At 38.0% G+C, this 27,215-nt stretch overlaps 1 protein-coding gene across 5 annotated transcripts in view; it reads left to right on the forward strand.

Moving 5' to 3' along the window:
- Positions 1 to 27,215, forward strand: part of SPTBN1 (spectrin beta, non-erythrocytic 1) — a 316,708-nt gene that overhangs the window by 212,268 nt on the left and 77,225 nt on the right. For all 5 annotated transcript variants that reach the window (XM_069071716.1, XM_069071713.1, XM_069071715.1 and 2 more), the window contains one exon: positions 23,270 to 23,443. In XM_069071716.1, coding sequence (XP_068927817.1) covers positions 23,270 to 23,443 — 174 coding nt within the window. The remainder of the gene's footprint in view (positions 1 to 23,269; positions 23,444 to 27,215) is intronic.

Here is a 27,215-nt window from a genome sequence, read left to right on the forward strand (position 1 = left end):
AGGAAGAGCGTTTTAAAATTACCTGTCATTTTGTTAGGACAGAAAGTGCTACTGGGTGATGGATTGGGAAATGGACAGTAAATTTTTGAGGCCATAATATCTTTAAATATGATAAAATGGCCTTATTCTCTTGGCTTACAAGCTCCTGCTTTAGTGAAATTATAGTTTGGTCAATAAGGATAGAAGCAACATTGTGTAGTATCTAGGGAGCTGTTTTTTCAGTCTGGAAGATCTGGGTTCAAATTCTGCCTTTGATACGAATGTACTGTTTGAGTGAACTCTGGGAGGGTTATTTAACTCAAAGTTGCTGATTTGCCTTGGTAGACTGAACTTCAGCAATAAAATTACAGCCATCAACCCCCCCCCCCCCCAAAAAAAAAAAAAAAAGACAGCAATTTCATGTGGTAGAAAAGAGCTTTAGCTATGACTCAAAATGAGAGTTGTGGAAAAGCAAGTACACTGATGTTGGTAGGACTGTGCAATGATATAGTCATTCTGGAAAGCAGTTTGGAATTGTGCAAATCAAGTGGCTAAAATGCCCATACCTTCTGACCAAGAGAGTCTCCTGCCTACATATACCCTAGGGAAGCCAGTGACAAAAACAAAGACCTAATATCCCCAAATGTTTATAGCAGCCCTTTTGAGAGTAGCAAAGACCTAGAATCAAAGTAAATGCTCTCCGATTGGGGAATAACTAGACAAATTGAGGCATATGAATGTAATGGAATATTATTGTGCCCTAAGAAATGATGATTGTGGTGAATACAGAAAAGCATGGAAAGACTTAGGAACTGATACAAAATAAAGTAAGCAGAACCAGGAAAACAGTGTACGTGATTATTATAACAATGTTAATGGAATGAACAATGGCCAAACAATTGACACTGAATTTTAGAAAATTAAAAAGACTAAGATTGACCCCAAAGAAGATGAATGAAAAGACACTTCCCATCTCCTCTCTACCCCCACCCCGCCATCCTTCCTATTTTTTTAAGAGGTGGCTCTCTGGAAGGGGGTGGGGAGAGGGAGAAATTAGATAATATAAAAACAAATGATCTCAAGAAAACTTGTTAAGAAATCTTTGCCCAAAAAGTTCAGAAGGAAGAATAGAAAAACAGGGCAATTTTGATACTGCCCTTCCATGAATTAAGTTTATAGTTTCCTACTCAGTCCTACCCCTTGCCCCGCTTTTTTGAGGGGAATTATTTGTATATTGGAATGTCTGTTTCTTGATGATAAGTTCATAATAACGAAAGGGCTAAGGATCTTTAATTATTTGCCATCTGTTTGAACTTACTGGGAAAATCAATCTCCCTGGACCTCAGTTTCTTTATATGTAAAATGAGGGGGGTTGGCCTAAATGACCTCTAAAGACCCTTCTACCACCTCTAAATATATGATTCTTTGCCTTAGAATTGGATCTTGAATTCAATATCTATATATCCAGCCTTTGAGCTCCATCACTAAATCACTAGCTGCCTGTTGGAAATTTCTAACTGAATACCCTGGAAATACCTCAGAGTCATCATATCCAAAATTGGACTGAATATCTTTTCCCTCAAACCCTCCACCCTTTTAAACTCTGTCTTTCTGTCAAAGGCACCATCATCCTTTTAGTCTGCCAGGTTCATACTCTCAGCATTGTCCTCAATTTTTCTCTACCGTTTTAGGTAGTTGCCAAATCTTTCTGTCTTTGTCTCAGCAGCATCTTTCTCATAAGACCCCTTCTCTCCACTCACATAGCCACCACCTTAGTGTAGGCCCTCATCTCATCTAAAATATTACAATAGATTTTTAATTGATTGCCTGGCCTCAAGTGTTGTACCACTCCAGTCTACCCAGTACTTAGTAACAAAATAATTTCTCTTGAGCACAGATCTAACAGTATCAAGCCCCATGCTCGGTGAAGTACAGCGGTTTTCAAGTGCATCTGAGATAAAATATAAACCTGTGTTTAGTAATTATTTAATAAATGTTTATTGACGGACTTGCCTTCTCTTTGTTCCTCAAAATGATATGCCATCTTTCTTTTCTTTCTTTCTTTCTGCTTTTGTACTGGCCATCTCCCATACCTGTAGTACATTCCCTCACACTCACCTAACAGAATTCCCCTTGCCCTTCAAGATGCAACTCAGGCACCAGGTTCTTCATGAAACCTTTCCTAATCCCCCCAATTTAGTGTCCTGCTTCCCAAACAGTCTTGTATTTATTTGTATGCTTATGTATGCAAAATATGTAATGTATATTTATGTATACATTTATATCCAAATATATTTATGTGTACCTAATAGATATAGAATGCCTGTTTGCACATGTGCATTTAACATTTTACCTTTTGTTAGGTATATACACTATACACAATGTGTGTTTTGTGGATATGTATGCTTGACATGCCTAAAAGTATATTATGTGTAGACATGTAACATATAGATAATACTTACTTGTTTGTACATTTAATATTTGTATATTATGTGTAGATATATAGATAATACTTATTTGTGTGTACATTTAATATATATCTATATATCTAAAAGTATATTTGTATATATGATGTATAATGTATATGTGTTTAATGTCTAAGTATATTTTATATGCATATACATAATAGATATTTGTGCATCTGTGTATATTTACATAAATATATTAGGTTTATTTGTCTCATATACGTATATATGAGAGGCTGTATGATGTAGTGAATAGAAAGCTTCTCTTGAATTCCAGAGAACCATTCAAGAGCTGCCCCTGACCCATACTGGCTGTGAGATCCACGTCAAGTCCTTTAACCTCTCAGCATTCCAGGCACCCCTCAAGACAATAAGTTGCAGAGAATGATGGAGGGAGTTTCCTCACCCGTTAGTTCTTGTGCCCCTGACATTACAAATCTAGTCCTTCTTCCTACAATTTCCACACATACTTCTGTATTCAAATGTAAGCATATTGCAAGTAGGTGATTTCATTCCTTGTACATGTATGTCTAGAACAGTATCTGACACAGGCATTTATAAACACTTTTTGATTGATTCCAGTTCTTGTGGTTGTCTGACTTTGGGAAGTTACTCAGTTTCCTTATCTGTAAAATTAGGACAATTCCTCCATCTACCTCATGATTTTTGAGAGATTCAGCTGAAGTGATGGGGACAAAGACACTCTCTAAACTGTGAATTATCATTGTGCATATAAATTGGCATGGTTGCTATGACCTCTGCATTAAATGGGACTTAATTTACAAAGACTTGAGTCCTGATCAGAACTGATTCTAAAAATGGGATTTTTATTGATTTCTTAAAAGGAATAGTTGCACTGCTATTTACTTTGACTCTAGAAGATTAGGATTTTTCATTTTCTTTTCTGCTCATTTCTTGGTTCTGTTGAAGCTTTTATTCTGGGGTGGAGGGGTAGGTGACTGTTTTATTGTCTCATTGGGGACAATGGTTCTTGTGGAATTTGCCTCACTTTCATAGGCAGTGAAGCTGTCAGTCCCCCAGCGAAAACATAATCTCCATTCAGTTTCTGGGCTCTTTCTCTGCTGGTTCTGATGTGACTTTTGTTTATGTAGCTTAAACACAAGAAGCTTTAACCAATTACTCTAAACTGACCCAACAGGTTTTGTCTCAGCACCATTTGGAAAATGGATGCTGTCTTCCAACCAAGCTTATTCATGGGCATGGATGGTGGCCAAGCTGACGCCTAGGGAGAGGGAACCCTACATCTGTAGTGACATCACCAGGAAAATATGATGGTGGTGGTTGACAGTATTGCCAGAAAACCTTATTTTAACGTCTGTCTCCACCCTGTAACTTGACAGTAGCAATCTGTCTTGCCCAGACCATCTCACACACACCTTTGACCGCAGGCAAAAGGCTTAAGATTATACCCCGTCACTATTATTAGCAACCTGGAGAGAAAATTGCCTCTTCCAGCCATTACCTATTTGATTCAGTATGGGACATCTGGTGTGCTTTCCAGGAGGTTTATGACAGATTGCCCTGGGTTAAAACTTGGAGTCAGAGATTTTCCTCCCTTCCTGCCTGTTTCTTCATGAGCTTTGCCCTGTAAAAGACAATGAGGGGGCACATTCAGAATGAATGTTGTATATATGCTTTTTGCTCCCTGGATGCATAGTCTATGTTTGTGATTTCCTGTGTTGGTTTGTGGGTCAAACCAAACAGTAAACAACTAAATAAAAGGTGGTTTCCCCATAAAATCTGTCCAGTTTTAGTGAGTGCTTTTTTTTTTTTCCTGTTGTGGTAGGAGGGAGGGGAGGAGGGGTGTGGGAGCAACCATTTATCCTTCTGTCCCTTGGATTGTATTCTAAAATGAGATTCTTTTCAGAAAACTGATTAGATGTATTGTGGTGTACAACTTATAAAATGGTATTTTTTTTTTTTAGCTAGACCCTTTACTGGCCTCCTGAGACTTTACTGTCATGATTGTTTTTTACAGATTTTTTTAAGAAATTAGTTTTTAGAAAGAAATCATTAAAAGTCACCTGGGGAAGAATCAACCAGACTTGTGTTCCAGCATGTAAAGCTCTGATCCTTTTTTGAAAGTAGGGACTGAGAACTATGGAATTTATACTAAGTGAGAGTTTCTGGCCTAGAGACTCTGAAAACTGAATAATTTGTACCTTATAAATAAGGATTGGAATCGTTGCTTTTTCTCTTCTGGGTTGTACAACATTTTTTATTGTTAAGACTATTATCCTCCTTCCCCACTGTGACTATGGATACCATGGCTATGGACAGTAAAATTCTGGGCCCAAGCAAAGATGGAACTGGAAGGGCCTGTAGGTCATATAATTTGACCCTTGGCTTGAATAAGCATATCAGATTATTCTGCAATAACACAGCACTTTGCAAAACTCCCAGGTGACATAATTCCTTTTATTAATAATTTGTTGTAGCCCTCCTTAATTTTCTTTCTAAAGACAAGAACTCTCAGAACATAGAGTACTGAAGCAGTCTAGCTCATTGAGAGCTTTTTTTGCCCTTTCTCCTGAAAGTTGACTGGTAACTTGGCTTAGCTAGGTGTAGTTACTGCCTCCTTGTACCATGAAGGCAACCATATTCCCTCATGTAAACTCTTGGTGGAAAATGGACCTTCCGAGTGAGGGGCTTGTTTTAAAGAGCCTAGATTTCTACTTCCCCCACCTTGAAAGGAGGCAGTTATTCCAGCTAGTCCTTTCAAATGGGGATGAATGTAACTCATGTTGAACTCGTGATATCATGCAATAGAGAGGCAGAAATCATTAGATTATCTGCACTGGTAGTCTGGAACAGCAGATAGTAGAAGAATTCGGATTCAAATTTAGAATGTGTTCTTTCTTTGCCTATTAATTTGCATCAGACTTATATTTTTAATTAATCTCAAATCATAATGTTGTAGAGTTGACAGGGCCTTTAGAACCACTTCCTTGAAACCATGATCTATGATATTTTATCTTCTTCCTCCACCTTCTCCGTTCCAGCACCTAGTTTGATGCCTACCTCATATAGGTGCTTGAGAAATGCTTGTTGAATTTTAATGTAGTGCAGGGGACTTTCCAGATGAGTAAACTTCTGTGATCACTGTGTGCCATTCACATAGCCTTTTGTTCAGTCCCATTCCTACCCCCACTCTCTTTACTCCCTGTTTTGGTTTGGTAACATTAAAGTTAAATATGAACACCATTATTATTTAATCTTTGGAGGCCATCTCTAATGCAGCAGGTGATGTCTAAAGGCTGCAACAGCCTGCACACAGTTCCCCCCACCCCCATACTCCAAAATTTCAGACACCTGCCTACTTAGTTGGGCATTCTCTGTCGGTTGGGTTTCCTCTACTGACTGACTCGACCCATATAGAATCAGAGAATTGAGAACTAACTGCTTTCTCACTTGCATTGTCATTTCCAAAAAGCCATTTGAAACTATAGTTCTTTCACTATTCATACACAAATATGATTCCCTCTAAGCTTTGAGGGGCCTCCTTTTCGTAGGCCTCCCCTAAGATAATTAATTGACTATTAATACAAAGGCACCTCTTATTCTTCCTTGGTCCTTTTTTACTGGGGCTTCAGAGAGTGAGGAATCACTTTAAATATCCCAAAATTTTCAGTCCCTCCTGGCTGCATTTAGACAAACTAATTTCTCAGGAAATCCTCTTGTAACATGTATTCACCTTTTTTTTGTTGTTTGTTTCATGGACACCTCTTGACAATCTGGGTGAGGCCCATGAACCCCTTCTCATAATAATGTTCTTAAATGTGTGAAATGATATATAGAGGACTGCATTACAGTTATCCCCCCCCCAAAAAAAAAACGTGTTTAAAGTTCACAAACCCTTGTTTGTATTGTGATGTACAACTTATAAAATGGCAGTATTGTCTTGAAGGAATCTAATTAAATTACTTAGCTGGAAAGTCCAGTAACAACAAAACTGGTGGACCTAAAAGACTGTTTATAATCATCATCTTCAGTGTCTCCTTCCTGATGCAACAACCAGCATCACTAGACCTTTCTCTGAAAGGATGTAGGTGATATCGTGGCCAGAGAGAGTGCTAGAGTTTGGAAGACATGAGTTCAGATATGGCCTCTAACACTTACTAATGAACTATTTGACCCTAGAAAGGTCACTTGACCTCTTTTTGCCTGAGTTTCATCATCTGTAAAATGGCAATGATAATAGCACCTACCTCCCAGGGTTATTGTAAAGATAAAATGATATGATGTTTGGAAGTTCTTTGTAAACCTGAAAGCCCCATGTATACAAATGTTGTTGCTGTTATTATAAAACCAGAAACATGAAGGCTAATACAGGTTCCCCTTTCTGGGTGCTGCCCTTTTCATATTTCAATAAAATCATTCCTTTTCAATCCTGTATATTCCATTTTTTCTGGAATGGGCCTGATCTAGGCCAGTGACTTAAGTGTGTATTTAATTCAGTTGATAACAGGAATTTGCAGCTCAGCTTCCTAATTCATACAGAGCTACTTGTGACTCTTTTGTATTCTGGTCACTGGCAAGTAAAGTCAGTAACCTTAGCTTTTAGTACATCCCCTTGGTTGAGGCCAAAAAACGTCTTAAGAATAATTTCTGTACCTTTTGGGGAAAACCTAGCCCAGCTTACTTAAAGGAGTCTTGGTGGAGGAGGAAAGATACTACTCTCAACACAAAAGGTGATTTCAAAACAGAAATCAGAAACTTATTGTTTAAGTGAGTCAGAGGTCAATAAGCATTTATTGAGAATCTCCTATAGTAACGGGCACTACAAAGAAAGGCAAAAGAGAAGTCTGGCCTTGAGGAACTCACAATCTAATTTCACTAATAAAAAAAGCTGAAATAGGTTAAACTGTGCTAAAAAGAGAATAAAATCATCCCCCCCCCCAATTATTATATATCTATCACACACATAGCACTCTGTTTGCTAGGCAGAGAGAGAATTTTAAATAGAAGATGATTTTCTTGCCTTTTAAGGAGTTCCCAGTCTAGTCAGGAAGTCAGCCATGTAGAGTACAAGTGGCTCTGTCCAGTAACCCCTTACTATCTTAATATACAACCTTATAAATAGGATCTCATTTCATCCTCATTCATTGTTACCTCAGGTAGTAGTAGTTGTTATAACCCTTCAGGCCCATTACATACGAAATGGGTTTTCTGGGCTAGCCTGGTAGGCCTATAACTTTAGAACTACAGTAAATACATTATTAGTTCCCAAAGTCAGAATATATTAAATCACAGTCCAAGGTAAACACTGAGCTAATCTCAAGTCCTCAGAGTCCTGTAGGAGTTCCAGGAGGAGGGCACCTTATACAGAGTGGAGAATGAGATAAGTCCTCCTTCTTGGAGGAGATAGGGCTAATACTAAGAATACTAAAATAGGTATGGAAGACTGGAAGAGGAACATTTCAGCCTAGGGGAAGGATTGAAGGAGGGAAACCTAGATGTGTTTCAGAAACAATGGTTTATAGAAGAAGGTTTGGAAAGAAGTAGTGGTGAATGGCAGGAAGCTTGGGTATGGATCTCAAACAGACAAAAGGAGTGAAGTGGGTTACACAAGGTTTTTGTTCCCTTATTTTTCAGATGGGCAGATCCCTCTTGCTCTTACAGCTTGGAAGCTCAAAGGTTGTATTGTGTAAGGAACTACTTTGTAGTCTGTCTGTTGTGAAATTAGTCTATTTCACAATAATAGGAGGTGAGACTTAACCTGGCTCTTGGAATAAGGAGAGAGCCTATTTGGATGGGCACTGAAGCATAGGTTGAACAGTCTAGCCGTGAATAAAAGATTAAGGGAAGAATAAGCAAGGTGTGTTGAGGGGAATGTGAGGAGATTGAGCAGGCATGGAATAGGGTGTTTGTGTATTAGGTTACTGCATATTGTGTGTATTATGTTAAAGAACAAAATGTTGGGAGAAATTAACACCTTAGAATAAATGGTATAGATTACTGGCATTTTAAGCACTCCAAGACTTTTTTTTTTAATATATAAAACTAGCTACTTAGTTATTGACACAATTTAATCACCTGCCTTTCAATGGACCTGTCTCCAATCACTAGTACTCTGCCCAGATTCAGTCCTTAACACTCCCACCTCCTCTTTGATCATTAAGTGGTTCTGACACTTCCCCCCACCACGCAGTTAAAAGCCATTTCGTCCTCTCCAACTTACTGTCATCCTTCTCAACTCTACTTCCCAAATGTCCCACTCCAGATTTACATATTCCTTCCTCTGTTCTGTAGAAACTGTATATACAGGCTTATTCTTTCCCCCCTGGACTTTCTCTGTGCTCTCTGGAGTGCATGGTCTATAGATAGGTGGTTCAGTGGATATAGTGCTGGACCTGGAGCAAGGAAGACTTATCTTCCTGAGTTCAAATCTGACCCCAGACACTTACTAGCTGTGTGACTTTAGACAACTCACTTAACCTTGTTTGCCTCAGTTTCCTCATCTGTAAAATGAGCTGGAGAAGAAAGCAGGAAACCACTCCAGTATCTCTGCCAAGAAAACCCCAAATGGAGTCATGAAAGGTTGGATACCTGAAAAGACTCAACAACAACAAAATAATTCATACTAGGACAGGAATTAAAGAATTTAAAAATACCTTTAAAGACCAACCTAACATTTGATGACAGTGCATTTTTTTATCTATAAGACAAAGAATGTATTGTAGGATGAAATTTTTTAAAATTTAAAAACAAAATTATGTGTGTATGTATATATATATACATACATGTATGCACATGTACGTGTGTGTATATTACATTGATTAACATAAGTTGGCCCATCTAGTATTAACAAACTTGCTTTCACCTTTTCTATTCTCCTGCCATTTGTGGTCCTTTGAGACTTAGTTCTCTCCTGATAATACTGTATCTGTGGCCACCCTTTTCTGAACTATTCACACTTTCACTCAAAATCTAACTCTCATTTCAAACTTCCTGGTTATGAGAAGGTTGGAAATACTCCTTGCTCTTCTTTATTTCTAAACTTTCTAACCCATCATTCAGTGCCTTCTCTTTTTGAGGTCCATGCAATTTAGATTTGTTCCAGTCCAGATCCTGGTGGTCATTCTTGATATTCTGGACAGTATCCTTTCTTCAGTGTACTAAATTTTTTTTAGTAACTATTACATTACTTAATTTCAGTACATAAAAAAGATCATAAATTTTCAGTCACTACCTCTAAATCTTCATTAGAATTGCTTGTTCATTCATTTTTTCTCTATTAATTAACAAGCATTTTTATTCCCTCCCTCTCCTCTTCCTGCTTCATCGTAATAAATAAATTATTTCAAAATAAATATGTATAATCAAGTAAAGGAGATTCTTTCATTGGTCAGGTCCAAATATTTATGTCTCATTCTGCATTTTGAATCCATCACTTGTGTCAGGAGATGAGTAGTAGCGTGCTTCATCTTTTGTCCTCTGCAATCACAACGTACATATTGAGTTTTCCCACAAATAACCAAATTTTCCAGTTCCCCAGTCTTACTTCCCATTATCTTCTTCATTTCCCTCAGCAGCACAGATAGTCAGATACCTTGGACTGTGATTTAACTTTAACCCTAGTTTCTTTGATTTTTTTCTTTTTTATCACTCACAAGTGTTCTGCTTTCATGTTCAAAAACTCCAAAATTCCATTATCTGATCATAACCTTTTATCATTCCATGTTTCACTCTGCCTTAACCTAACCTGAACCCAAAACCTGTTCCTCATCTTCAGGGTGACCTCCAATCCTTCCCAGACTGTCACCTGACTCTACTCTCCTCCCTTTCTTGTCTTGACCCCTTGGTGAATCACTTCAATATCACAAATCCCCCTACACTTGGATCCCTTGCCCCCTTGTCCTGTTGCTAAACTTCCCTGGCCAAACACCAACTACAGATTACTTCTAGCATCTGCTGCCTTCTCTCCTAATCATTTGCTGCTGAATAAAGCTAGAGAAAATTATGGAAACAGTCTATGTCCATTATGAATTTATGATACATAATTTCAATTGGGCCCTCACTGCAGCAAGACAGTCCTTTTAGACCTCCCTAATTGATTCGCTGTCCCAGTTACCATTATTGCTATTTCTATATTTTCTTCACCCTGTAGACCTTCCATAGCACCCCTTCCCTCCACCCTGTCAGCCGATGACTTCACTAAAACTTGAGGCCATTCTCCAAAAGCTCCCTCTTCACCTCCTTCCTATATTACATCACTGAAAATCTTCTCCCTGCCGTCTTCCCCTTCACTCATCTCATGTGAAAAATTGACCCTTTTCCTTATCCAGGCATAGGGGTCTCTCTACATGCACCCTTGATCTTATCCCATCTTCTCCAGATGGTTACTCTGTCTATTATCCTCATTCCTGCTATAATTTACCCTCTTCCCTTATCTACTGGCTCTTTTCCATCTGACTAGAATCACACACAAGTCTCCTCCATCCATAAAATAACTCACATAATCCTACAATACTCACTAGCTATTGTCCTAGATCTCAAAGAAAGACAATATAATCCCTGCTCTTAGTCTTATGGGGGAGACAACATGCAGACAACTATATACAAACAAGCTACAAAAACAATAAATTGGGAATAATTATTAGGCACTAGATTTAAGTTAGAAAGGGACCTTACAAAACATTTAGTTCACATATCTCCCATCATTTCAAAATGAAAAAAATTTTAAAAATAAATCAGTAAAATTAAATAGTGTATCTTCTGAATGTAATAGTGTTTGTAATGTTCCTTTACTCTCAGTTACACTTCTGCAAATACAGTTTTCTTCAAAAAAGTTATATTTTTGTAATCTCCTTTAGTGACAGCCTTTTTTTTATTATTACACTGTTCTATTTCATTTTTTTGTTGTTGTTCTTTATTTTACTTTGTTGCAGTCATTATATATGTTGTTTTCCTGATTCTGATTAATTCAGTTCATATAAATCTTCCCTTGCTTCTCTGAATTTTTTCTTATGACCAAGTTATATTACATTATATTCATGTATCAGTTAGGCAGCTCCCAATCAACTGATACCCATTTTGTTTCTATTTTTTTGACCACTATATATTTCTAAGTGTCTGATCTTAAACCCCAATTGTTAAGTACCAGCTGCATGCCTGAGAAGGCATCAACACAGAATCTCAGACCCATGTGGACTTTGGTGATCATGTCACTTAGCCTTATATAATAGACAAGGAAATCAAGGCCCAGGGGAGAGTTAATGATATGGCCAAGATCTGTCACATAGCTGGATAGGGGCCAAGCTGGGAATTTTGACTTTCTTTTCTTATAATTCCTTACTTCTGTAACTACTTGGTGTGCTATTTATTCAAGTACAGCCCGCAAACAAGTACTATTTTACCTTGGTTCCCATTAAAGGAGGGGAAAAACAGACCAGAGAAATGGAATTTTCCCTTTTGCTTGCTCCTTTCCCATCAAGTAGATGATCAAATAGACCCTTCTGGTGGACACATTTATTTTCCTTCTGCCATGTTTGCGTGTTACAAATAACCCCTCTTTATGAACATTTGCTAGATCGTGATATTGAGACACCAACAGGCTATCATTTGCCCCCATTTATCTAGGAAGCACCAAAAGTAGATACATGGTTGGGGGAGGGGAGGGGCGAGGTTTCTAGCCTTTTATTTCTCATGCTGATGGGTCAGGTTGGACCCCTGGGACAGAATTTAAGTGGAAGGGAAGGAAACAATCTGTGGGATGGATATATAGGGGTGTGCTGTAGCCAGCTTGAACTGGTGAACCTTTTGTTAAATTTTCAGCATTTAGACTCAGTATTTAGCACAGTGCCTGGAACTTAGTAGATACTTAATAAATGTCTATTGATTTATTATTTATTGATCACATTTCCAGCAAATGCTACAAATCAGGGATTAGTTTATTGTTTTGTTGATTGTCTAGGCTTAAGGAAGTGATGGAGAAAATGCTATTTTAATATAGATTAAACTTAAAAGTGTGTGCTCTATGTGTTATGTATATGTGTATGTGTGTATAAGCTGTCCATACCTGGGTGGACAATGGCAAGTATACATATGATTGTGTAAAGAATTGGAACTAGAAAAGGGGCCATGACATGGGGAACTGAAAAGACAAATGTACATCTGTATTCCCCAGAAACAGTAAAGGGTCTATGTGGAAACTGAAAACTTGTTATTTTAATTTTTACAGGGACCAAAAGCTAGTTGCTGAAAGGAAAACCTGTCTAGAGCCTTCTGTGTTGTGACACACTTGGACCAAATATTGAAAATAATCTTAAACAACATTTCCATATATTCTTCTAGAAAAGATTAATAAATTAGAAATTCAAAAGTCACCTTGTGAATGAATGTAAGTCTCCAGGATGTTAACATATTTCAAGTCAAGGAAGGAAAATGCTTTGAGATCTTGTAAGCTTGAGTATCATTAATGGTTTTAGAGGTTAACTGAGATTCCCCGATTGAGATCTGGGATGATTCCCTATTTCTTCATTTTATTGATGAGGAAAGTAAGGCCTGAGGGAAGTTAAATATCTTACTGTAAGGATCAAATGCTAGTAGAGTAGGGATTCAATTAAGAATGCAAAGTACTTTATTTTCACTACACCAAACATTAGCCTGGAGGTATGTCTCCCAGTGCTATGCCTAACATTCTCCATTGTTAGCATTTCCTTCCTCTAGTGAGGATGACATTTACCAAAGTAAAAATAGCTTCTTAAAAAAAAAAAAAAAAACCAAACTATTCTACAGATGAGAAAATTTACATTCTAACTTTATTATTTTCACATGGAAATTTCCCACCCTTTCCTTCTATTTCTGCATACTTGAATCATTTTGGGGTGGTGCTTCCAGAGATAGGCAAGTTATAATATCAGCATGTATTCTACACACAGTGCATTTAAAACCCCCCTTGTAATTTTATTAATTTGAAATTCTTTTTCAATTTGTGTTCATTTATTTCCCCTTTTTCCTCATAATCAGTCAGCAAACTCTTTAGGTATATTGACCCAAAACTTGATCTTGTCCTCTTTAAGTAGCTCTGTGACCTGGGGAAATCATTTAATCTTTCTAGACAGCTAGGGAGTGCAGTAGATACAGTATAGGACCCACGTGGCCTCAGAAAAGTATTAACTGTGTGACCCCAGACAAGTCTCTTTAAGGCTTAGTTTCCTCATCCATCCATCTATCTATCCATCCATTCCTATCTTGGATTCCTCTGCTTTAAATGGGATGATAATGGTATCTCTACTAAGACCCTCTGCCCTAGAGGAGATCCCTCCCCTTGCCCCCAGTTTTGAGATGAGGTTAATGTTCATGAAAGAACTTCAAACCATATATACTTAGTTGATACTTCTATTCTTGAAGAGAAGAGGTTATTTGTGTTCTTGTTCTCTTCCTTCCTAGGTTGTATGCTTCTTGTGGGCAGTAACTGCCCTTAGTATATTTTTGAACACTCTACTCTCCTTTTTTTCTCCCATTGCCCAACTCCATATGCATAACAGAAGCTCAGGAAATACTTTTGAATTGAACAGTTCAGTCCAGAAACTTTTATCATGTCCATATTATGTAAAAGACTTTGTGCTAGGCTGAGGATATAAAGACAAAAACAAACAATTCTTGCTCCCAGGGAGCTAAAATTGGGTCTGGGGGAGAGCCAGCAGAGAGATGGTAAGGAAAGGTATTAGATATATATGGAAACAATAATGATAATATTGAAGCAGCTTTCCTAAGGATTTCTGCCATATAATACTATTAGCCTAATTTGAGTTATTTTCTTATCTTAGAAGCATAGTTCTTTTGCTAATTCAAATAGGTTTTCCACAAAATGAGGGCAGAAGTATAAGCCTTTAAGATATATGGAAAACAAGGATGATAATTCATATGTTTGCATATTGGAAAAGCACACTTATATAGATAGGGTCTCTACTGCCCTCACTCCAAAGCACCTTCCCTTTCTTTCCCAAGAGCATCATCTTCAAAGTTTGCTCATTTGTCTGCTTCTCATTTTCCCCCCCTCTACTGTCATTGTGTTAAATTTCAGTGGGTTAGGACTAGAAGGTTAGCATTGCTATAAATTGGGTATTTTTTCTCCCATTGTTTTTGCATATATATTGCTTTTATTTGAAAATATATGACATGAAAGCCTTTATGAACAAAGTTCATGACCCCATAAAAAGAGTATATTCCTTTTGTGCTTTAAATAATGTAAAATTTCTGAATTTTGAAGCCATTTGGTATTTTGGATTGCCTTTTCAAAATGGAAATATCAACATTTTAGTGCCCTTTATAACTCTGATGTTTCTTTATTTAGGAACATTAAAATGTATTATGTATGTGTAGGTTTGCTTATAAAATTGTGTGTTGTATTTAGAGATAGGAATACTGATGAGGGTAAAAAATGGGAAAAGCAATTTATTAGTCTCCCAACCCCTTTTAAGGGAAGGAAAGGGAAGGAGTCCTGAGAAAAAGCTTTTTTTTCCTCTTAAGAAGAACTATCTTGCTTTTTGCATTTTGAGCTTTGGAAAGTGATGTTTCCCCAATTCTTTTAAATAACTTAATTAGCTACTAGAAAAAGGTGTTCGTCTCCTCTACAATCAGTTTTCTCTGCCCTCACTTAATTTTCATAATATTATTGATTTAGAGCTGGACTTGACATTGGGAGTATGTTCCCATTGAGAATCATCTGGTCTAACACTCATTTTACAGAGAAGACTCACAGAGGTCCAAGGTCACATAGGCAGTAATAGCAGGACTGGTATTTGAATATAGGTCCTTTTATCCCAACCAAGTCCATTGAAAATTGTAGACCCTCAGAATTTGACTTACTACTTACCTACCTGTGTGACCATGGGCAAGTTACCTTGCTGGGGGCTTAAAGTTTCTACATCTGTAACGTAATGAAGTTGATCTCAGAGGTTCATTTTAACTCTAAAATTATAATCCTGTGACTTTAGAGGTCAGTTCTAGTCTACCCTCCAGTATTTTACAGATAAAGAAACTGAAATCCACAGAAATTGTGCTTTACCACTGGTCACAGAATTGAGGTCTCCTGATTGAATTCCTTGCTTTTTGAATTATAGCACATTGCTGTGCATTTAAAAATGCAAATGAGTAAACCAGTCAAGCAAGTATTTTGTTTTTATGAAAAGGCCACTAAGTGTCTAGTATGTTTGCTCTGATTTATTAAACCTCCTGTATTCATGGGATATGGTTTTTATGCCCATGGGACAGAAGTTATGCTGAGATATTGCAAAGAACTAAGAGGAGTAGGTCTGGAATAGTTAATTATCCTCTGTCTTCTCAAGGAGACCTTTTTCCTATTTACTGACAGGAAAATAGTTACTTTTTTTAACCTATGATTGAGTTTACTGGAAAAAGAGAGTTTTCTACTTACATTCATTCTTGCTTATGTAAGGAAAGACTCAAAATCAATGATTCTTTGAAAGAGCATCCTTCAAAATAAAGTCTGAAGGAACAGTGTTATACTGGATTCAGGTAGGATACTTGACAGCTGTGTATTGTCTTTTGGTTATGACCTTACCTTGAATATCTCCCTTGAATTGATACTAAATCAACATGAGACTTTTGGCCAAAAGGAAGCAATAAGACCTCAGCTAATTCTTGCAAACAAATCATCTTGTGTAGTGGTTACATTATTCCAATTCAAACTGTATTTCCATTGGATTGAAATATTGATCTTTTTTTTAAACATTATTATAACTTTAGATAGTGCATATTTGACTACATGAGACCATTTCAGAGGTTTCCTTATTCACCCTAATTGAGACACTTCAGTATTATTGATGAAAATAATAGCCCATCCATTCCTTCTCAGTCTCTGAGGCTTTTGTTTATGGCTTCCGGTAAGACCTTCACCTGGAAGCCACCCAATACTGGAGAACTCCCTCTTGATATTAAATTTAGTGGGAGAAGAATTGTTGTCAATGACATTTTCTAATCCCAGCCTAGAATCCATCCTGTAGGAAAAATAAGCCAAAGGGAGATAGAATAATGTTATTACTTCCTCTTGCTGTATAGGAGAAAGGGCTTTATAAAAGGAAAGCTGGGCGCATAGTCTGACCTATACCCAAGATAAGGGGAGACCAAATTTCAAAAACCTCAGAAGAAGGATAGGCAAGATCTTGTGAATTAAAATTCTTCCTGAGAGGTCAGTCTGGGAGGATTAGAGAACTTGCAGGAATGAAATTCAAAATACTGATCAAAATTCTAACCTGAGAAAGTAAAAATCGGGAGTCATCTGATGAGACCAAGCAACTGCCACCTTAAGTTTTTAAAAGATAATGTAGAGATCAGGAAACCAAGGCAGATAACAGGACAAATGCAAAAGTGGGTTGCAGTAAAGTTCAGGCTGACCAAGCCCAGTCTGGAAAGAGCTAAAGATAATTTTTTAAAGGACTGGGCTTTTAAAAAGATATGTTGGGTAAAAGAGTAAGATCAAAGAAAGTTTATGGGTCCTGCTTGCTTGTAGCAGTAGGATAACTGAAAACAAAAAAAGGTAGAGCAGCCCAGTTCTTGTTTTACTTTTGTTTTCTCTTGTTGGAACTGGAAAGGACAGAACAAAAATAGTCAAAGTACTAAGCTGTCCTTTATGTATTCTTGTTACCTGACCCACATGAACTCTAGCTTCAGGTTCTGAAAGAAGGGGCAGACTAGATCACTGAGCTGTTGTCAGTGATATTTAGAAGGTCATGGAGTATAGGAAGGGAATTATAGAACCAGAGAAAGGTCTGTGTTCATTCTCTCAGAGAGAGAGGGAGAGAGTCCATTGGGGTTGAGTCAGTTGCCCAGGGTCACACAGCTGGTAAGTGTCTGGGGCTGGATTAGAACTCACCTAGTTGTTGAGAGAGAGAAGAAAGGAAGGATGGAATGAAGGAAGGAATGACTTCAGAGTATAGACCAGTGAATGTGACTGATTCCTAGGAGATCGAGTTCTAGAGTGTATTGCTTTTTAATTATCTTATTTTGATTTGTAAGTTTTCTTTTTTTTTTATTTCCAGATGTCTTCTTCCCACTCCCTAGCCAGCAAGCTATTCCATAACAAGATTTTAAGAGAAATAAAGTTTAGCAAAGTCAATTTAAGGCAGTTACTTTGTCTCACCGTGTTATACAGTGTTCCTCATCTATAATCCTTCCACAAAGAAGGTAGAAAGATGCATTTTTCTCTCCTTTTCTTTTGGGATTGGCTTTTGTCAATTTAGTTACATGGTTTAGTATGTATTAAAGAGATGTTCAGTGAATATCCAGAAAAGGGACAAAAAATATTAGCATAACTTGATTAAGAACTTGTCAGTCATACCAGATCAACTTTATTTGCTTTTTTTGGAAAGAGTTATTACCTGGTTAGATTATAATAACTCTGTAGAAGCAGTTTACCTGGTTTTTAATGAAATGTGTGATTAAAGTATCTTACGATATTTGTGTGTAAAAGATGGAGAGGTAGCCTGGACAATAATAATACATTAGGATGGATTCAACCAGCTGTACAAAGTCCATATGAAAACTCCATCTAGGAATTATAATGGATTTGCAAGCACAATATGAGTCAATAACCAACAAAGCTAATCCTGTCTTGGGCTAAGGTCATAGGAAGCATAACTTCTAAGAATAAGGAGGTGTAAATCATTCTGTACTCAACACTGGTCAGACAATTTCTGGAATATTGTCTTCAGTTTTGGGCACCATGTTTTAGGAAGGAAATTGATTAGACAGGCAGTTGGCTGGCACAGGGTGGGACTTGGAACCCAGGAGATCTCAATTCATCAATCCCTGCCTCAGAAATGTATTAGCTTTTTGACTCTGGGCAAGTCCCTTAATCTCTCTCAGTTATAGTTTCCTTACCTGTAAAATGAGAATAATAATAATAATAGCACCTATCTACCAGGATTGTTGTGAGGATCAAGTACAAATGAGTCAGTGTGTGTAAAATGCTTTGTAAACCTCCAACATCATCATCATCATCCTCATCAATCTGAAGAATGACTAAAAGAATACACTAGACTTACTGGGGAAGGGGCTAGTTCCAGCCCTGTATCTGCCTTCTAACTGACTCTTTTAGGCTCAGTCATTTGAAAATCATGAGGCAATCAAACAACATGATCTGTGTATTGTCCCTTCCAGTACTGAGATTCTAATGGTTCCCATACAGATGCCGTTATAATAAAATCTTTGTATGTAGACATTCTCCCCCTCCCCCCCCTTAAATTATTTTAATGTTAGCTTTTTATATTCATCGAGTCAAACAAAGGAGAGCAGTTTCTATAAATTCTATTAAATGTTTCAGTAGAAATGGTGTTTAGCCATCTAGGAAGCCCCTGACTTACAAATACTGGCTAACAAAAGGTCTTTATGAATATGAACAATTATGTCCCTGTCAAAAATCTCACCTCCCCATTGCTCCTTGATCCGGTTCCTTACTGTCGCTACCCAGTTCCACGGCTTTTTACCATTTTGCATCCCTAAGTGATGGAGTCACCCAAGCCTTGAAGCTTCTGCCCCCTAGAAAGATGTAGTGACTCACTTGTATGCCCTCCTCTTCCCTTCCTCAACGTACATTTCCTAGTTCAGTGAAGCCCTACCAAGCATTCCTAAACCACCTTTCTCTACATTGCTAAAGCCTCTCACTAGGGTCCCCCTCCCCTACCTCTTTTTTACTCTGCAGGAATAGAAGATGGGACTTTAACTGGGAAGGTGTCTTCCCCAGATTCAGAGAACTATAGCATCATTGTTATCGAATAAGATTCCATGGGTTACATGACAACCTCTAGCTATCATTTATAATGTTTTGGTCATATCACGTATTCCAAGCTACAAACTCAGTGACTTAGAAACTTTTAAAACACTATCTATCATGCAACATTATCAATATCACCTTTGCTCTTATAGAATTGAATGTAAGCAGTTTATGGATTGAGATGCCTAAAACACTTGACTTTGTGAAATAAGTACATGCAGTATTGCTACTTTGGAGAAACTGAGTGTACCTTTTGAAGGTTAATGTTTCATCTTTAGGTCACAAATCTCCCTGAATCTGTTTGTTTTTTGGTTTGGACTCTGTGATGACCAGTAAAGACTGGCAACTAGGCTAGGGAACTCAGATGATTGATTATATCTTTTGCTGGATGTCAGATTCATTAAATTAATTTCATGTTTACGTAGCTTGTGGTGGTTGGTTGGTTTTTGTTTGTTTGTTTTTTGAATTTAAAAAAAAAATTATGTACTAAAGATTTTAAATAGGTGGCCTTTTCCAGAGGGAGGGGTAGGCGTCAATCTGTGATATCATGAGTGTAGGGAAACAGTGAGGAAACTCCCTCTACCTATGGAGGTCAGTAACTATTCTGCAACTTCTGTTGTCTTAGATTTGCCAGGGGGCAGTGAGAGTTTAAATACCTTGCCCCATGTTCATACTCCCAACAACCAGTCCTCTAGACTTTGAAGCCAGCTCTCTTGTTAACTATACCACAATATCTCATAATTTGTGGATTATGTTCATTAGTATATGTGGCAGTCTGTGGTGGGACTCTGGAGATCTTTAATAACAAATACGTTATATTAAAGTCAAGAGAAAATAGTACAATTCCCAAACTTCATCAGTTTTTAAATAGCCAGTTTTTACCCAAGGCTTCTGCCATCCAAATGTTTCTCGGTGCTGGGTGTCATCCTAATTGAGCATCTGAATTATAGAATAAAAAGTATAAAACTGAAAAGAACTTAAAGTGATGAATCCCACTGTTATCTGATCATACCCCCAGTGGACAGCTTTGGTTTTCTGGCAGTGGATAGGTTGTTGGACTTGCAATAAAGAAGATCCAAGTATGAGCCTTGCTTTAACCATTTGGTAGTTACGTTATCCTGTCCTTAATCTGTCTTAGTCTTCTTTTCCTCCTCTGTAAAATGCTAGTAATTATAGCACCTACCTCATAGGATTGTTGTGAAGATCAAATAGTATAATAAGTAAAGTGCTTTCCAAATTTTAAAGTACAATCTAAATGTTAGTATTATTATTATTATAATACCTTGAGAGGGTGGGGAGGACAAGAACTCAGATGCATGAGAACCAAGAGAGCAGTGTCATGAAAATCTAGGGAGGGATAAGTATCCAGGAGAAGAAAATGATAGTCAGCAATGTCAAAGACTGCAGAGAGATCAAGAAGAATGAAGATTGGGGAAAGTTGACAATTAAGAGATCATTCAAAATGTCTTGCATAAGATCTTAGATTTACTGTTGGGAAGTACTTTAGAGGTTCTCTAATCTAACCTTAATTTTTACAGATGAGGGCATTGAGGCCCAGAATGGGGAAATGGCATGCCCCAAAAGTCATACAGCTCACGAACCCCTGGCTCTTTCTTTGTGTTTGTCTGTTTGAGCATTTCCTCAGTCAGCCTGCTGTGCTAGGTGGTTGGGGGCATAGTGTTAGCTGCCCTTAAGAAGCTCACAGTTTGATTGGTCAGAAATCACTAATCCATAAAGCAGCAGTAGAGTGAAAAGAGCTCAACTCAGTGGTAAACTATGGTAGACACCCTCAGAGTGTGGTAGGAGTTTAGAGGACAAGGCAGACAGAGGGACAGAGTGATCAAGGGAAGCTAATGGAGGATGTGGGATTGGAGCTAGGTTTTAAATGTTTGTTTGGTTTTTGAGTAGGCAGAGAGCATTCTAGGAGGTGGGGGAAGAGAATAAAAGGAATGAAATCCCAGAGGTAGGAATGACCATGGCATGTTTGTGGTACAATGAGGCCTGTGTGGCTAGAGAAAAGTAAGTGTGTGTGTGTGTGTGTGTGTGTGTAAGAAAGTGTGTAAACTATCGAAATGAGGCTGAATAAATTATGTACACCCCAACTGTAGAAGGCCTTTAAAGCCAGGCATAGAAATTAGTTATAGTAATGGTTTTTGGTTTTTTATATTAGTCATTTGCCCAATATCCCCCATTAAATCCTCTCTTGTAACAAAGACAGAGTTAAGCAAAACCCAACCAATAGAGCAACAGCATAGGTCTACATATACCCTGCTTAACATTTAAAGTTCTTTGCAACCTAGTCCTTTCCTATCTGTCCTGTGTTCTGTGGTCCAGCTATACCCAGCAGGACACTCCCTCTCCACTCTCTGGAGTGTACTATGACTTCCTCGTGCCAATGCTCCTTACTTCCTTTCTTCTGCCTCCTCCTGACTTACCTGGCTTTGTTCAAGATCTGGATCAAATCCCACCTTCCGGAGGCCTTTCTAACTTGTCCCTCTCCCAGGTTCTCCCTCTGAGATTACCTTCCCTTTATACTGTGTGTATATACATACACATATATGTATACACACATATACAGAGAGAGAGATCTTCCATTCTATGTTCATAGTTATTTTTATGTTGTCTCTTCTGTTAGAATATGAGCTTCTTGAGAGTAGGGCCTGTCTGTGTTCTTGCTTATGTTTATATTTCCCAAGTGTAGTATAGTACCTAGCATTAAGTAAGCCCTTAAAATGAATGTTTATTGACTGATTGGCTAATGTAGACCACCTTTCATACCTGTGGTGGCCTCCCTCTACCAGTAGGCGTGAGATTTGCTTCTTTTCATCCGTTCTTTGAAACCAAGATTGATTATTGCAATTAATCTGAGTTTTATTGTTGCTGTTCAGTGGTTTCAGTTATGTTGACTCTTTGTGACCCCGTTTGGGGTTTTCTTGGCAAAGACATTGGCATAGTTTGCCATTTCCTTCTCCGGCTCATTTTACAGATGAAGAAATCTGAGTTTTTCAGTATTTTAATATTGTTTTCATATGTGTATATTGCTTCCTTGGACCTACTGGTTTGTTCTTTATCAGTTAATACAGTTCTCCCCATGTTTCTCCTATTGTTAGGAGATACACTCATTGAAACAAATTCTTCTGAGAGCTGCCTCTGGCCCATTAGATGATAAAACTTTGAGGGAAGAGGGAGGAGAGATGTAGATAATTAATAGTTAAGATGAACTTTCTCCTTTCCCCTTGAAATCTTGAAAGTTTTCTTCCCTACACACCTTCCCATTTTAGACAAACTTTAGAAAATGTCAATTCAGTAGATCAGCAATCTCCTTTAAAGTTTATAACTTTTCAAAAAATATTTAAAGGTATTAATCATCTCTGAAAAAAAATTTGGGGAGATTACAGGAAGGGAAGTATTTGAGAAAAACTTGCACTTTTTTTTACCCCCAACCCCAAGGTGCAGAAGATTAATTTATATAACTACAGTTTTTTTTTTTAAATCACTAAAGTGATCTATTACTGCACACTAAGACTTAATTACTATTATTTTTTATTTTACAAGGTTGTGGATATTTTTATTCTTTTTTCTAATTTGAAGACAGATTGATACATTTTGTTTGGATGCAAAGCACTTCCCAACAAACTGCACCTGCCCATTGCCCTGTAAAGTATCCCCCCCCAAAGCAATTAAATAAGATTGCCCAATAACCTGATTAAGTCCCTGTTAATTTTAAATATAGAGTATTTCAAAAGTCTTAATGTACTTTTCAGCCATTAAAGCTTCAAAGTGCACTAAGACTTTTGGGATACCCTGTTACTGCCTATCAGGAGTGGGGTTCAGCCTCTAGGCCATATGTGGCCCTCTAGGTCCTCAAGTATGGCCCAAAGGACCACAGGTAGCCTGGAGGCCACAGGTTCTCCACCCCTGAATCCTAGACCCAATTAATTGGTATTTTAAACATATTCATGTTTAGTGCCAGCATAAAAATTGCTTGTATTGTAAGATCACCAAACCCTTCTCTGACCCTGTAGATGACATTTTTTTATTCTCTATTCTTGTGTGGATATAGCCCAAACCAACAAAGGGAAGAATGCGCATCCATTGTCTGGAGAATGTGGATAAAGCCCTTCAGTTCCTGAAAGAGCAAAGAGTACATCTTGAAAACATGGGATCCCATGACATTGTGGATGGAAATCACAGACTGACTCTTGGTCTCATCTGGACCATCATTTTGCGGTTCCAGGTAAGAACACGACATTAGGACATTTATGCATGTTGATTATTTATTGCAAAGTCCTTTTCAACACTGTCAGAATATTCATTTCATTTGTGAAGTTAGTTTCAAAATTTCAGGGTTGTTAGAATATGATAATATTATTTCCTGGGGCAGTGGCAGCCTCATAGAGCACAAGCAGTCCTTTGGTGACACAATGGTTGGACAATGTGGGGACACAATGGCTGTAGAATCTTTTGTTAGTTCCTTGACAGTTTTCTGCCCTGCCAAAAGTTCCTATCCTACAACTTACCAACTCAACCTGTCACTCCTAGGACACAGCTTTTAGATATCTGTGCTATGTGGCTGGTAGCTATGCTGATGATGTCTTGCCCTTCTGATAAGATTGTGCAGAAAGCCCAAAGATTTGTAGCCAGACGGTTTAATTATTTTTGAAAGAGAGAAAGAACATGAGCTTTAACTTTCTCCTTCCTCATCTCCCCGTGGGTTGAGGCTATAATCAGTAATAAAATACAAGCCCTTAGGGTCACTGCCTATGCTTGGTAGAGATTGCACTGATTTGGCAGGAGCCCACGGCATTTAAGCTGCTCAGATTCATTCTCAGTGCTGTAAAGCTGTTAGAGGTCATCTAGCCCTACCTCTTCCTTTCACATACAAAGAACCTGAGAACAAGAGAGGTTAAATAACACACTACAGTTTAAAGTTTTCTGATTCTAACTCTTGAGGTCATTACACCATGCCATGCTGCCTTAGTCACTGGCAGAGGGTGCCTCAGGCCAACAGAAGTTCTGGGCATGAGACACTCTGGTTATAGTTTCTCTGGACAGAAGCTGTTTGTGAAGTGAATACCTGCCACCTTTCCCTCAGTCTCTCATTTCATTGAGAAAAGTAACTGGGTTGTTGATATTCAACATGACTCAGCCTTCTCTGGTAGCCTTCTTAAATTACGTAATGAACTGCTGACCTCGACATTGGCCCTGACCTCTAGGGGCTTATCATCTTGGTACTTCCCAGACTTAATGGGAAATTCCCCAACAACAATCTCTTTGGAGACTGTAGAGAAAAGAAAGGGCAATCATCAAGGAGACACTAGCCCTCCCTTTGCATCCCATAGGAAAAAGAAACATAAAATATCTTCCCTTTGGTCCGTGAGGGAAGAGAAAGAGAAACAAAAATAAACATATTTAGGTACCCATCGAGACCTTTTAAAACATGACTGTGTATGGGGTGGAGAGAGAATAAGATCCAGCCTTTGTCACTTGGAAGATTTATTCTTCATGTTAACCTTCTCAATTACCTCAGCTTCCAATGAAGAAGTTACTTAATTAGTTCTTTTGATGGTTAAGCAATGGGGCTATTTGCACAAGCCAGTCTCATTACCATACAGCTATACTACCTACTTTACCGGTGTCTTGTATTCTTTTGGGTTGAGGTTGTTTGTTCATTTTTCATATGTGGATTTGCTGGGTGAGTCACACCATTTCTGTCCATCTCAGTTTCCTCAGCCGAAAAATGAGGCTAATAATACCGTGTTTCCCCGATAATAAGACGCTGTCTTATTATTTTTTTTGGACAGAAAAACACCAGAAGGCTTATTTTCAGGGGAGGGCTTATTTTAATGAACATTGACAGCAATTTTAATAAACAGGTAAATGTGAACAAAAAAATGTACCTTTATTCAATAAGCAAATCACTGGGGAAGAACAGGATGATGCGCTCACTGCTGCAGCTCTGATTGGATGCAGCTCGGAGCACGGCGAGCGTTTCATGGGGGGGCGGTGCATACAGAGGGTACCGTAATGTAGCGTGTAGCGCAGGGGATCACCTTCACTACAGTAGCAATCTCAATAGGGCTTATTTTAGAGGAATCTTACACAGTAAGGGAAGGGCTTATTATTGGGGAAACACAGTAGTACTTAACTCCCAGGGTTGTTCTAAGGATCAAACGATAATATATGTAAAGTGCCTGGTATATAGTAAGTGCTTAATAAATGCTTGTCACCTTCCTTACAATGGAAAGGTTAAGGGTTATTGAATTTGGTAAGAAGTGTTTATTAAGGCATGATATTGTTAGTGATTTCATTATTATAGTACTAATGCATTATTAAAGTATCCAGAGATTTCGAGCTGAGTGGCATTCCCTTTTTCTTTGTTTCTTTCCATGCTTCCCCTCTTTCCTTGTTTGGTTCTCTGAAGCGTCTCCCCTGAATTTCTCGTGTTGTCCTCCTTTTCCTTGGACGTTTCTTTATACTCCCTTTTTGTCTTGTGCTTTTGGGCTCTGTCTTCTTGCCAGGTGACAGTTGTCTCTCAGGTCCTCTTCTTTTCCCTGCTTTGCTGTACGCCATTCCTTTGTGTCCAATGTGACCTGTTTAGTGAACATTACTAGGATGATTAGTGAGGTTCACTTTGCAGCCCACAAGCTTCACTGAACATGACAGGTGGGAGAGAGTTACCTGAGAAGGTGAGTGGTGTGAGTCTGGCAATTACTTTCTCTATAGATCCTTTTCAGAGGAGAAAATGAATGCCATGTTCACAAAGTGTCTGTCCAGAGCAACTTAGGAAACCTGTACATCCTTGGGACAGAGTTTTTTTTGTTGTTGTTATTGTTTTTATTTTTTTTTTTTTTTTAGTTTTAGCCTACTCAAAAGTTGAAGACAATTTGCAATTTAGACCATCTCAGCAGGGTAGTTCTAAATGGTCTTCATTGAAGTAGAATGATTTTCTCAGCAAGCATAATTCAGTTTGGTTAAAATTTGTAGATTATATTCAGTCCTTTTCATGGGAGAATCACATAGCATGGACAGGCATAGATGGGTTATGATCTCCATTGATGAGATCCTGGGCATATTAGGGTATTTAGTAAAGTCCCAGTGTTTGTCCCAACTCCTCTCTTTTTTCTGTTATATTTTGTCTAATAATCTCTTTATCTCTAATAAACTTAATGTCTAAATAATGTCTTATCTCTAACTTTGTGGTGCCTCCTACAATTTTCTTTGATTTGACTTAAAGGAAGGTACTAACCCAAGGAAAAGGATGAAAAATTAGCACTAGCATCCTTGAGTTTGCTGGATCAATAAAATAGCAGATGTCTTTTATTTTGGATGAGCAAACTTTATTTCCAAATGAGGGTATGAGTCATGAAAAACAGATAAATCTTTCTTCACAAAGATTTTTAAAAGCCAACAGGTGGTCTTGCATGCAATTTCAGATTGCCATTCATGGTTATTCTGAACCAAACTTTTTAGTGCAAATCATTCTTTCTTAATTCACTTTGTATTTTTTTTTTTTTTTGGCCTTTGGAGGGCAGTTGGGGTTAAGTAACTTGCCCAAGCTTACACGGCTAGTTTTTGTGTGTGGGTGTTAAATGTCTGAGTCCAGAACCAAACTCCGGTCCTCCTGACTCCAGGGCTGGCACTTTACTCACTGTGCCACCTAGCTGCCCCAACTTTCTATATTTGGGGTGATGATTTTGCAAGCTCAGACTGGCATCTTCACAACACCATTAAAATGACATTTGTTAATTCTTATCTCAAGAAGGGCGATGTGGGAAGGAAATGATCTTTCATCTTAGCTAGGTTCTAACCATTTACACTTTTAAAATTAAACCCCAGTGATCTTGCCTTATTGGTTTGTAATTAGGCTGTACTTTCCCCAAGAAAATCTGGTTTATCTAAAATCTGAGTGTGGCCCACAGCTAATGTTTTAGGTTTTTTTTTTTTTAATAGACCTGTGTAATTTTTTGCCTGTCAAATATGTTATTTGGGCCCATGTGGCATCTACC

Source organism: Petaurus breviceps, unplaced genomic scaffold (genome assembly GCF_028583685.1).
Source record: "Petaurus breviceps papuanus isolate PSGF00001 unplaced genomic scaffold, PetGlider_PUasm1.0 90842, whole genome shotgun sequence".
NCBI lineage: Eukaryota > Metazoa > Chordata > Mammalia > Diprotodontia > Petauridae > Petaurus > Petaurus breviceps.